The sequence below is a fragment of the Entelurus aequoreus genome, linkage group LG23 (assembly GCF_033978785.1).
Source record: "Entelurus aequoreus isolate RoL-2023_Sb linkage group LG23, RoL_Eaeq_v1.1, whole genome shotgun sequence".
In the NCBI taxonomy this organism is placed as follows: domain Eukaryota; kingdom Metazoa; phylum Chordata; class Actinopteri; order Syngnathiformes; family Syngnathidae; genus Entelurus; species Entelurus aequoreus.
The window spans coordinates 34,477,456-34,491,715 of NC_084753.1; the positions used below are offsets into that span (position 1 = coordinate 34,477,456).

Below are 14,260 nucleotides of genomic sequence, written 5' to 3' on the forward strand. Positions count from 1 at the left end.
TGCATTCACTTGTGTGAAACAAACGCTGTTTGTTTGGAGAAAAAGCGGACGCGACGACGGTTTGTAGAGGACGTTAAAGGCAGTGCCTTCACGGCATGCCCTCAATATTGTTGTCCGGGAGAAATTCGGTAGAATGGTTGCCCCGGGAGATTTTCGGGAGGAGCACTGAAATTCGGGAGTCTCCCGGGAAAATCGCGAGGGTTGGCAAGTATGGTGTCACTACGCGAGAAAAAGAGATCCTCCGTGTTCGCTCTTGTCCCCTCACCGTGTCACAGAGGTCTTAAGGAGCCTCGTACCGCACACTTAGAGTCGTACGGATCCAACACTGTAGTCCAATCAATGAGCTCGGGCACCACGTTAACGTTCTTAGTGCCTTCTTGTCCCGCGAAGAAGTTTATTTTCTTCAACTTGTGCAAATGCTCGGCTGCACTTGGCGAGGAAAGGAGAGAGTGACGCGGCTCCCCAGACGACTTGTGCCATCTGTAAACCTCTGTTGACTCACTTCTGACCGAGGCCCACGTCATCGGACGGGGAAGGAACAGTCCCTTGCCTTCATGATGGCCTCTGTGATGTGCTAATAAGACCCCGGGTCACCATCTTTGTCACATCAGCACAGAGTGATCCTGCAAAATCCAGAAGATGGATTTCACTTTGGACACTTGTCTTCAGTTGCGGTCTTGGGAGCTTCTAATGGACTAATTAAGACTTTTTTTTATTTTTTTTATTTTTTATATATACACTACCGTTCAAAAGTTTGGGGTCACATTGAAATGTCCTTATTTTTGAAGGAAAAGCACTGTACTTTTCAATGAAGATAACTTTAAACTAGTCTTAACTTTAAAGAAATACACTCTATACATTGCTAATGTGGTAAATGACTATTCTAGCTGCAAATGTCTGGTTTTTGGTGCAATATCTACATAGGTGTATAGAGGCCCATTTCCAGCAACTATCACTCCAGTGTTCTAATGGTACAATGTGTTTGCTCATTGGCTCAGAAGGCTAATTGATGATTAGAAAACCCTTGTGCAATCATGTTCACACATCTGAAAACAGTTTAGCTCGTTACAGAAGCTACAAAACTGACCTTCCTTTGAGCAGATTGAGTTTCTGGAGTAGGGATGATGTTTGATAAGGAATTATCGAGTTTGAGCCTGTTATCGAATCCTCTTATCGAACCGATTCCTTATCGATTCTCTTATCGAGTCCAGATAGGTTGTTGTATATGGAAAAAAAAAACACAATATTTGGTTTAACAAAAGCTCACTTTTATTATATAATAAAAAAATTAAATCAAATAAATAAATATTGACTGTTACCCACCTAAAAAAAATAAAAAATTAAAATAAATATTGACTGTTGTTACCCAAAGTATATTAAGTGGGATTTTTCAGAGAAACAAATATATACAGTAACACAAAAACAACCTGTCTCTGTGATCACTATAGGTGTATAAATAATAATATAGTGTTAAATAAAATCAGTCCCTTGGGCACAAAACTGAAAATAATACAGCTCTCCAAAAAGTGCACTTCTGCTGCTATTTGACATAACTGTTTGTTACGATGCTTTGACATTTTTGCACTTTATTTCTTTATTGAAAGAAAATTCTATGAAGAGAAAAGTTCTTTGCAAATGTGGTTACAATGCTAAAAAATGAAAAGTTAAAGCTAAAAAAGAAATACACTTTATTGAGTTAACATTATTTCTTTATGGGGGAAAAATGTTATGAGCTAGAGCAGTGGTTCTCAAATGGGGGTACGCGTACCCCTGGGGGTACTTGAAGGTATGCCAAGGGGTACGTGAGATTTTTTTTTAATATTCTAAAAATAGCAACAATTCAAAAATCCTTTATAAATATATTTATTGAATAATACTTCAACAAAATATGAAAGTAAGTTCATAAACTGAACATCAAATCAAGTAGGCTATTCCATTCTTACCATAAACCCAGAGTTTCCCCCATGCCATGATGGTTTGACCCTCACTAAAATGTCTGTCAAAAAGAACTGTGAAAAGAAATGCAACAATGCAATATTCAGTGTTGACAGCTAGATTTTTTGTGGACATGTTCCATAAATATTGATGTTAAATATTTCTTTTTTTGTGAAGAAATGTTTAGAATTAAGTTCATGAATCCAGATGGATCTCTATTACAATCCCCAAAGAGGGCACTTTAAGTTGATGATTACTTCTATGTGTAGAAATCTTTATTTATAATTAAATCACTTGTTTATTTTTCAACAAGTTTTTAGTTAATTTGTATATCTTTTTTTCTAAATAGTTCAAGAAAGACCACAACAAATGAGCAAAATTTTGCACTGTTATACAATTTAATAAATCAGAAACTGATGACATAGTGCTGTATTTTACTTCTGTATCTCTTTTCTTTGCTCTGATTAGGGGGTACTTGAATTAAAAAAATGTTCACAGGGGGTACATCACTGAAAAAAGGTTGAGAACCACTGAGCTAGAGAATATAACAACTACACTACCCAGCATACAACGGGAGTGACGAGCATGCGCGGTAGCCCCGAAAAGTGTTGCATGTTGCCACGCTGTGAAAGTAAACGTCAAGAACTCGGCCAACATGCCTCGTCTGCATTATTTATAATTAGACAGACAACACATCTACAGTGTGATTTTGTTTTGTTTACAAGGAAAGAAAAACAACAGTTAAAAAAGGGAGATATGTTGTATGTATATGTATGTGCTGCGGTTGTTTTAAGAACGTTGCGACAGCTGCCGTAAAGGAGGTGCGTTGCTAGCCTGGTTGCTATGTTTCCGGTTGGTCGTAAAAGTGTTCGTCATGTGTTTTACCCTGCTAAAATCTCTCAGTAAAGTTATTCGATGGATTATAGCTTTTGTTTTCAACTTTATTACACCTTGGAGCGCTTTTTCCCGTCCATTGTTTTCCTGCTTTCGCTATCTGCGCCTAATGACTGAGCTACGTGACGCCATTTCTTGTGATGTCCCACGGAGCATTTCTGGTCAGGACGGGATTCGAAGGTTAGAGTGTCCGCCCTGAGATCGGTAGGTTGGAGTTCAAATCCCAGCCGAGTCATACCAAAGACTATAAAAATGGGACCCATAACCTCCCTGCTTGGCACTCAGCAACAAAGGGTTGGAGTTGGGGGTTAAATCACCAAAATGATTCCCGGGCGCGGCGCCGCTGCTGCCCACTGCTCCCCAAGGGGATGGGTCAAATGCAGAGGACAAACCTTTAATCTTTAATAAAGAATCAACTCTTTTCCTTTACTATAGTGGTCTCGATAACGGGTACCGGTTCTCAAAAAGGGATTCGAGTCTGAGGACTCGGTTCTTTTCTTATCAAACAACCGGGAAAACCGGTTTCGAGTATCATCCCTATTCTGGAGCATCACATTTGTGGGGTCAATTAAACGCTGAAAATGGACAGAAAAAGAGAACTTTCATCTGAAACTCGACAGTCTATTCTTGTTCTTAGAAATGAAGGCTATTCCACAAAATTGTTTGGGTGACCCCAAACTTTTGAACGGTAGTGTATGTATTTTTATTTTTTATTTTCTTTATTATTAAATCAACATAAAAAACACAAGATACCTCCCCCATCCACACTCATTCACACAAAAGGGGCTGTCTCTTTCCGTTATTAAACTTGTGGTTCCTACAATATAGAACAGACCTGGGCAATTTAATGCCCGGGGGCCACATGCGGCCCGTTAATCTTTTCAATCTGGCCCGCCGGACATTCCCCCCAATTTTTTTTCGATCTTTAAGATGGAAAGCGTAGCTGCCATTATGATGTGCAGGGATGTTGTCAAATGACCGTAAGTCTTCAACTATACTAAGTATTTCAATGGTTGGAATCGGCGCTTTTGCATGATATACTAGTTACTATGGTCATCTAATTAGTTACTGTGGTCATCTAATTAGTTACTATGGTCATCTAAGTCACAGCAGCTCAGAGGAAGCACCAAGCAGTGTGGAGATTTTCACAACAAAGTTTTAAAGCTTAGTGATATCCCAGATATATCAGATTGTAGGTGTTTTTTTTGTTATGTTTGTTTCGCTGAGTTTGTTGCATTTTTGTTGTTTCGCTTGATTGTAAAATATGTTGATCGAGAGGGGGTGTGACGTTCATTATGTTGTCAATATTCAGTGTTTTATTGTTCATAGTTAATATTGTAAATCCCACATTCTTTATTTTCATGTACATTCTCAGTGCCTCATTCAGTAAAAAAAAAAGTAAAATTCTATTCCATTTTTAAGGCGGTCTGTCATAACGTTTTTAGCATTCAATCAGACATTATTGTGAGGTTTTGTATTAGTGTTCCTAAAAATCAGATATAGTGGCCCCCAGACACATTTTTTTCTCTAAATTTGGCCCCCCGAGTCAAAATAATTGCCCAGGCCTGATATAGAACAATACAGTCCTTGAAGCACACATGATTGTGTGTGCTGCTGGTCCACTAACATTTTCATTAATTACTATTTTTTATGTAATTGTTTTTATTTTGTTTTACTTTTTCTATTCAAGAAAAAGTTTATTTATTTATTTATCTTATTTTATTTGTATTTTTTTTTAAAGGACCTTATCTAGACTTGGACTTTAAAGGCCTACTGAAAGCCACTACTACCGACCACACAGTCTGATAGTTTATATATCAATGATGAAATCTTAACATTGCAACACATGCCAATACGGCCGGGTTAGATTAGTAAAGTGCAATTTTAAATTTCCCGCAAAATATTATGCTAAAAACGTCTCGGTATGATGACGTTTGCGAGTGACGTCACGGATTGTGCAAACATTTTGGGACAGCATTGTGGCCAGCTATTAAGTCGTCTGTTTTCATCGCAAAATTCCACAGTATTCTGGACATCTGTGTTGGTGAACCTTTTGCAATTTGTTTAATGAACAATGGAGACAGCAAAGAAGAAAGCTGTAGGTGGGAAGCGGTGTATTAGCGGCTGGCTGCAGCAACACAACCAGGAGGACTGTGAGTTGGATAGCAGACGCGCTACCGTGAGTACGCAGCTTTGGCTTCCAAACATTTGATCGCTTGCCCGTACGTGCGTGCCGCTGTGTGCATGTCACGTACGTAACTTTGGGGAAATATATGTGCTGTATGAACTTTACGGAGGTGAACGGTACTTTGGGCTGTGGGATTGAGTGTGTTGTGCGGGTGTTTGATTTGTATTGGTGGGTTATATGGACGGGAGGGGGGAGGTGTTTGTTATGCGGATTAATTTGTGGCATATTAAACATAAGCCTGGTTGTGTTGTGGCTAATAGAGTATATATATGTCTTGTGTTTATTTACTGTTTTAGTCATTCCCAGCTGAATATCAGGTCCCACCCGCCTCTCACAGCATCTTCCCTATCTGAATCGCTTCCACTGCCCTCTAATCCTTCACTCTCACTTTCCTCATCCACAAATCTTTCATCCTCGCTCAAATTAATGGGGTAATCGTCGCTTTCTCGGTCCGAATCGCTCTCGCTGCTGGTGGCCATGATTGTAAACAATGTGCAGATGTGAGGAGCTCCACAACCTGTGACGTCATGCTACTTCCGGTACAGGCAAGGCTTTTTTATCAGCGACCAAAAGTTGCAAACTTTATCGTCGATGTTCTCTACTAAATCCTTTCGGCAAAAATATGGCAATATCGCGAAATGATCAAGTATGACACATAGAATGGATCTGTTATCCTCGTTTGAATAAGAACATTTCATTTCAGTAGGCCTTTAAACGTGAGCACCTGTTAAATGAATATTTGACGCACAGCTTTGTGTTAAATCATCATTTTAAACCTTGAAGCGTCTTTTTCAACCCCCCCTTGAATTGATAATGGCTCATTACTCATTAATGGTCGCTGATGATGTCCTCGGGGGCAGCTGGGACGATGATGACATGTGGCCGCACCAGAGGAACACGGGAGCTGTGGAAGTGGAGGACGGGGTCTCTGTGGACGCGTTAGCAGTTATGATTGGACTTAATGCGCGTCCTCGGGCTCTACGGGAAGGAAGTCGTCATGTTTGGCGTCCCCCGCCGCCATGACGGGGTGTCACATGGCACGGTTAAACCTGCGCAACACGAGCATTGACTTGGAGTTGCCCGCACAAACCATCAGGCTTCGGGGGGGGAGGCGTTTCCATCGAGCAATTTCTGCGCGAATAACCCCGGTCTCGGAGGTAGGGGGGGGAGCAGGTGGTTGAGTGGGCGTCCGCTCCACCAAGGTCGACCGGGTCACGTTTTAATGGGCTCGCCCCGACCCGCCCGTGTCAGCGAGAGTCTCGCACTCTATTTATTGCCTGGCCTTTGTTTCTGAAAGGGGGGGGGCAGTCCTGGAGGAGCTCTCACACCGCCACCTGCTTTGTGCTTGTTTTGATTAGACCTGCAGATAACAACATGGCTGCAACAGACTCGGTACTCGGTGGTCTAGTCTGACCCGCTGAAGGCCAGGGGAAGAATTATTAGTCTACCTTTTGGACTGGGGCGGTCTTTGTCCCGTTGATGAGCAGCGTCTGAGTCAGAGTGAAGATCATGGCGTGAACGTGTCGTCATCCTGCAGTGTCCTCTGGAGGAGGAGGAGGAGGATGATGGAGGGGAAAAGCAGCATTGTACACTGCAAAAAGTCAGTGTTCAAAAACAACAACAAAAAATACAAACTCGGAAATTATCGGTATCGGTTTCAAAATTATCGGTATCGGTTTCAAAAAGTAAAATGTATGACTTTTTAAAACGCCGCTGTGTACACGGACGTAGGGAGAAGTACAGAGCGCCAATAAACCTTAAAGGCACCGCCTTTGCGTGCCGGCCCAGTCACATAATATCCACTGCTTTTCACACACACAAGTGAATGCAATGCATACTTGGTCAACAGCCATACAGGTCACACTAAGGGTGGATGTATAAACAATCTTAACACTGTTACAAATATGCGCCACACTGTGAATCCACACCAAACAAGAATGACAAGCACATTTCGGGAGAACATCCGCACCGTAACACAACATAAACACAACAGAACAAATACCCAGAACCCCTTGCAGCACTAACTCTTCCGGGACGCTACAATATACACCCCCTCTACCCCCTACCTCCCCACCTCAATCCCGCCCACCTCAACCTTCTCATGCTCGCTCAGGGAGAGCATTTTCCAAATTCCAAGCTGCTGTTTTGAGGCATGTTAAAAAAAAAAAAAGCACTTTGTGACTTCAATAATAATAATGGCAGTGCCATGTTGGCATTTTTTTCCATAACTTGAGTTGATTTATTTTGGAAAACCTTGTTACATTGTTTAATGCATCATAACAAAATTAGGCATAATAATGTGTTAATTCCACGACTGTATATATCGGTAACAGTTGATATCGGAATCGGTAATTAAGAGTTGGACAATATTGGAATATCGGATATCGGCAAAAAAGCCATTATCGGACATCTCTATCCACAATGTTCAGGGAGCAGGTGGTGTTATGTGACTGTGTGTTGACCTTTGTCAGTTGCCTTTTTTTTTTTTTGCACCATGACTAGGGAAGGTTGTTTGGTCATATTGTGTCATACAGCTAAATGCTGTGCTATTATCTCAAAGTGCTTTCGAGGGTCATTGATGTGATTTACTCACATTTTCAGCAAATGTGTAGCATTCAGAGAATGCCTGGTATTTAATGCTTTGTCGAACTAATGACGTCCCGCGGGCTGTAGTTTGGACACCCCTGCTGTATGCGGTGTCGCTAAAAAGGATACAGTAAAAAGCTAGCGCACAAGAATATAATAGTGATGAATATTGCTGTTATTGAGGGATTAGTTATGACATTGTGTATTTCAAAAGGCAATAAAAAAGTATTTGCATCAAATTGTGAGCTTCACGCACCTTGGCATAGAATTTATTGCTCTCAAAGCGGTGGTTGAGTGATCCATACATGAGTGCCCCCCGACAAAGGGGCCCTGTCTTATCCTGAGTCTCGGTGCTGGCTCTTATCTCCACTCAGTCTTTACGCACGGGAAGTTCTTAGAGGGCTGGGCCCGCCTGATAGCGAGTGACCCGAGCGGATCAACGGGATTTTTTTAACTCCTCATTGAGGGGGGGGTTTAAGATTAGGAAAGGTTCTGCTTAATGAAGCGCTGCTGCATGGTGGCCCCTGAGGGTCGTGTGGAGGTCTTAGTACTACAGTGTTTTACTTTTGACAGCCTACAGTCTGTTATGGTTTCACTTTAAGCGATGCGACATCGTCAACGAGTGGCCTGGCATGCACATTACAGTGGAAACCAGGTCATTTTTTACTCATAATAAATCATTTGAATGCAATTTATCAAAAATATGAACACAAAACACTTTTCCAAGGGAATCGTTTCAGTTGAACGTACAAAAAGCAATGCAAAATACATAAAAACGAACAAATAACATCACTTTACAAGTTATTTCTAGAATTTAAAAGCGTTTCTCACTTGGGGTGTCGCAATACAACTTCTTAACTTCCGATACCGATGTTGGAGCCTTGAGTCTAGGCTAATAACGATTATAATCCGATACGATGTCGGCACAAAATACACATACTTTTATTTTGTGGTTGTTATAAAGGGTTTCATTTAATGAAATTACTCGGAACAATTGGTACGAAAAACCTATTAGTTGAAGTGAAATTGTCAGATTTTTTGACCACACTTCGTTCCACAATACTTCATTAAACCTCTTAAGGCCCAAGCTGTTTGTTTACATTTTTTTTTAAAGTTCTCTTTGCTATTTGGGCTTATTGGACCCTAATTAGAATAAAAACTAAGAATCATCTTTTGATATGATGTACTTAGTCCAAAAGTACACAAACGTGTACTTCATGTTTAGTGACATGCTAATTCTTATTTTTTTATTTATTTTTTCAAATTCCATTGTATGTTATACTCTTCTGACACCACCAGATGGCAGTATAAGTGTCCACATAAGCGGCCATAAGCCCCCAATTCAGTAGTGTACACAATTTTGGAAATAAGAGCTAAAAGGTGCTGTCCACGCATGTGGCCACTAAGCCTTTAGAGGTTTTTAAGGGAAGTTTGTGACACAGTAAGTTTGAATAATGCGGACACGTGTGTTACTGGATACTTTGTAACTGTATTCTGTTTTAGAGACTTTGTATCTGTGAGTAATATGCAACTATAGTTGTGTGTATCGACACCTTTCATGTTTTAGACTGCAATATTGTAAGGACCCTTACTACGTATATTATATGTAAATGTGTGTGTGTGTGTGTGTGTATATGTATATGTAAATGTGTATATATCTGTGTGTATATGTCCATGTATATATGTATATGTGTATATATGTATATGTGTCTATATGTGTGTGTGTGTGTGTATATATATATATATATATATATATATATATATATATATATATATATATATGTATTCATACATATATATTCCTCGTGCACTAATTGACTTAAAGAGCGCACTTGTTGCATGTCACGTTATCGATGGTAAAATGCATTTTTAGACAATATGATTTGCCTGAGTGGCTAGGAGATGGTAGAAAATGGACTAGTAAGGACAAATGTAAAAAAAAAAAATGTTTTTAATTTTTTAATTTTATTTATTTATTTAACTTGGGACTTCCCGCGGGCCGGATTTTGGACGCTAGGGGGTACGGCCCGCGGGCCGTAGCTTGGAGACCCCTGGACTAGACGCTTCACTTTAAGTTATCAAGTTCGATTCATTGACTTAACCATTTTTTGCTGATATTGGACCAATGTCGAACCTTTAAACACCCCCTATTTCTCACCCTTTATCCACCATCTGTGGCTCCGTGGTGGCTTACTTGGCAGAACTATGGTCACCCTGTGATGATGTCATGGAGGGGCGACAAAGCTTAGGGATAGGGATGGTCACGTAACTCAAAACAAAAAACTGCTGTTGAAAATGTCCCAAGAAAGGTTGACCGTCTTTGTGTGACAGGTGATTCTGTTGAAGGCGGCGAGCTGGACCTCAGCGGCATTGACGACAGCGAGATTGAGCTGGTACGCACGCACTGACTGACACTCCAAACGATGTTGAATATCAATCCGTGCTCGTTAGACCGCAGCTGCCTGACTTGACCTCGGACCTTTCCACCTTAACTCATCTCGTCAGCCATCATTGCAAATCTATGATATCCGCTGGCAGAGGTTGTTTGTAAGCGCCGGCTGATGTGTGTGTGTGTGTGTGTGTGTGTGTGTGTGTGTGTGTGTGTGTGTGTGTGTGTGTGTGTGTGTGTGTGTGTGCAGTACCTGCTGAACGACCAGGAGGTCCAGGTGAAGACGGCCATGTGGATCGCCCAGAACTCGGACTACCTCAAGGAGCAGAAAGGTTTGTCACGCCGCCGCCGTCTTGTCGCGGACGTCGCCGTGCAAGGCCGGCTGAAATGTGGCCGCTGTTTTGCAGAAAAGGAAGCCAAGATCGCCTTGGAGAAGAAGCAAGGTGTCTACAAGGAGAAGAAGAAGGTAGGAAGCATCGGAAAAATTACATTTATTGTAATAATGTAAACAACAAATTAGTGTTGTCCCGATACCAACATTTTTTCGGTACTTTTCGATACTTTTTTAAATAAAGGGGACCACCAAAAATTGCATTATTGGCTTTATTTTAACACAAAATCTTAGGGTACATTAAACATGTTTCTTATTCTCTAGAAATAAGAAAGAGACTCTAGAAAGAGGTTCCGCAGCCTCCGAAGCAGAACCTCCAGGTTCTGTAACAGCTTCTTCCCTCAGGCCGTAAGACTCTTGAACGCATCATAAAAATCCTCTCAACTCCCCCCAAAATGGATTAACTCGCCGGAATAAAAAAGACAATATAACATACATCCATAAACGTGGACGCATGTGAAAAAGTGCAATATATTTATTTGTACAGTAACCTATTTATTTATTTATTTATATATGCACCTTATTGCTTTTTTATCCTGCACTACCATGAGCTAATGAAATGAAATTTCGTTCTTATCTGTACTGTAAAGTTCAAATTTGAATGACAATATAAAGGAAGTCTAAGTCTAAGTTATTGCAAGTTTGTCCTTAAATAAAATAGTGAACATAGTAGACAACTTGTCTTTCAGTAGTAAGTAAACAAACAAAGGCTCCTAATGTATCTGCTGACATATGCAGTAACATCCATCCATCCATTTTCTACCGCTTATACCTTTCGGGGTCGCGGGGGGTGCTGGAGCCTACCTCTGCTACAATCGGGCGGAAGGCGGGGTACACCCTGGACAAGTCACAGCCTCATCACAGATAGACAGACAACATTCACACTCACATTCACACACTAGGGACCATTTAGTGTTGCCAATCAACCTATCCCCAGGTGCATGTCTTTGATTTGATTTGTTTTTTATTTGATTTACCGTACTTTGCGCACTATAAGGCGCACCTAAAAACCTCCAATTTTTCTCAAAAGCTGACAGTGCGCCTTATAATCCGGTGCGCCTTATATATGGACCAATATTGAGCCACAACAGGTCTCGCAACTACGGGATGCATAACGTAACCCCAGCCTCTACTGTAGCGTCTATTCTATGCGCCTTATAATGCGGTGCCTTATATATGAACAAAGTTTTAAAATAGGCCATTCATTGACGTGCGCCTTATATTCCGGTGCACCTTATAGTGCGGAAAATACGGTAGATTTATTGGTCCGCGTTGGGGAAATTCATTTTCACTGGCATACATTTAAACAGTAGACATGACACATCACAAAACAAAAATAACAAAAAGACATCATACATGACCAACACATTTACAGGCTTCTCAGACAGGTCGGCCGGGCCTGCTGTTTAGGGCGGCTATAGCTGCAGGGATCAGGCTTTTCCCGAGGCGGCCCCTCCAGAATTTGATAGTTCTGTACCTGCGCCCTGATGGTAGTGGGATGATGTATTGGTGTAGTGGGTGAGTCATATCCTGGACTATTGTGTTTGCCAGTCGAATGTTGGACCTGTGGTTTCAGTGTTTACCATAAACTGCCAAGATACCTGTGGCGGTGGGGGCGGGGCTATGGGCGTGGCTATGGGCATGGTCACCATGACATCATCGAGTAATTTGTATAATCTACTACAATGATATGATTTTCTCTAAAAAGGCTCAAAAAATGTATACTTACTAATTAATAATAACAGTTTTGTTTTAAACGTCCATCCATCCATCCATCCATTTTACAATATAATTACACTTTATGTACATATTTATATACAGATTTGAACAATAAGTTATTCACTGAAATATATTTATTAATTGTGGTTCTTACAAAAAATATATCTTATAAAATATAAAAGCTAAAATGTCTCTTAAAGCTCTTCCCCTTTAATTAGTGCATACTAAATAATTTAACTTTAGCCTACTACTAAAACCATATTATTTACCAGCAACATAAAGTGAAACAGAGGCAGAGGTGTCCTTCCACAGTCAGTAACAAATAAACAGAAAACAGTAGTGGTCAAATACAAATAAGGCAACAAGAGAAGTATCCTACACTTCTCTTTTGTAAAGTAAATCTGAACAGCCTATATGGGCATCTACATCAACTATATGATTTGCCTGAGAAGCTGGACAGGACAAAAAAACAAAACAAAAAAAAAACAATTTTTTTTTTTTTTTTTTTTGTGGTGGACGTAATTCTTTCGTGGCGGGCCGCCACAAATAAATGAATGTGTGGGAAACACTGGGTTTAGATCTGAAATCTTGGGTGTGGGTAGGCCGATGATTTTAGCTGCTATGTTTGTAATGCGTGTGAGTTTGGTCCGGTTGGTTGCAGAAAGCATGGTTAAAAAAACATGTGGAACAGTACGGAAGGATGGGTTGAACGATGCTTTGGTACAGTAATAACAGGAGGTGAGGTGCACCCGGCCGCTCACTGTTAAAGACAACAGGTGATTAGATTAACACGTACCACCTGTGCAATCTTAATCGTCTGCCAGCTGTGTCTCGCCGTCAGCACATGCCACGCCCCCGTCTGATGGCGCTCTGTTTTCAGCACCCTGGACAGAGGCGGTGACCTTTTCTCCTGCAAGCGCGCTGATCGCACTCCCTTTCCGCAAGACCGTTTAGTATTTTTTACATAAGTCGTAAAGCCGGATTGTAGCGGACCATTCGGATCAAAAGGAAGAACCGTTATATTCCCTCAGTCATCGGGCTCATGAACACAAACTGATCTATCCTTTGCACTGAGTTCACTTTCACCGACTGATCACTGTCCACTTCACTCATGTGTTTATGTACACCAGGGGTCACCAACGTGATGCCCGCAGGCACCAGGTAGCCCGTAAGGACCAGATGAGTAGCCCGCTGGCCTGTTCTAAAAATAGCTCAAATAGCAGCACTTACCAGTGAGCTGCCTCTATTTTTTAAATTTTATTTATTTACTAGCAAACTGGTCTCGCTTTGCCCGACATTTTTAATTCTAAGAGAGACAAAACTCAAATAGAATTTAAAAATCCAAGAAAATATTTTAAAGACTTGGTCTTCAGTTGTTTAAATAAATTCATTAATTGTTTTACTTTGCTTCTTATAACTTTCAGAAAGACAATTTTAGAGAAAAAATACAACCTTAAAAATTATTTTAGGATTTTTAAACACATATACCTTTTTACCTTTTAAATTCCTTCCTCTTCCTTACTGACAATTTAAATCAATGTTCAAGTAATTTTTTTATTTTTTATTGTAAAGAATAATAAATACATTTTAATGTAATTCTTCATTTTAACTTCTGTTTTTTCGACGAAGAATATTTGTGAAATATTTCTTTAAACTTATTATGATTAAAATTCAAAAAAATATTCTGGCAAATCTAGAAAATCTGTAGAATCAAATTTAAATCTTATTTCAAAGTCTTTTGAATTTCTTTTAAAAGTTTTGTTTTGGAAAATCTAGAAGAAATAATGATTTGTCTTTGTTAGAAATATAGCTTGGTCCAATTTGTTATATATTCTAACAAAGTGTAGATTGGATTTTAACCTATTTAAAACATGTCACCAAAATTCTAAAAGTAATCTTAATCAGGAAAAATTACTAATGATGTTCCATAAATTCTTTTTTAAATTTTTTCAAAAAGATTCGAATTAGCTGGTTTTTCTCTTCTTTTTTTCGGTTGAATTTTGAATTTTAAAGAGTCGAAATTGAAGATAAACTATGTTTCAAAATTGAATTGTCATTTTTTTCGTGTTTTTTCCTCTTTTAAACCGTTCAATTAAGTTTAAATATCATTAATTATTAATAATAACATAGAGTTAAAGGTAAATTGAGCAAATTGGCT

General features: G+C 39.9%; 1 protein-coding gene across 4 annotated transcripts in view; it reads left to right on the forward strand.

Moving 5' to 3' along the window:
* The window catches only part of LOC133640437 (transcription factor IIIB 90 kDa subunit-like), a 172,808-nt gene that overhangs the window by 77,318 nt on the left and 81,230 nt on the right, over window positions 1–14,260 (forward strand). For 3 of the 4 annotated variants that reach the window (XM_062033847.1, XM_062033848.1, XM_062033849.1), the window contains exons 13-15: window positions 9,935–9,996; window positions 10,243–10,324; window positions 10,400–10,458. In XM_062033847.1, coding sequence (XP_061889831.1) covers window positions 9,935–9,996; window positions 10,243–10,324; window positions 10,400–10,458 — 203 coding nt within the window. The remainder of the gene's footprint in view (window positions 1–9,934; window positions 9,997–10,242; window positions 10,325–10,399; window positions 10,459–14,260) is intronic. The other variant, XM_062033850.1, reaches the window with a different exon arrangement.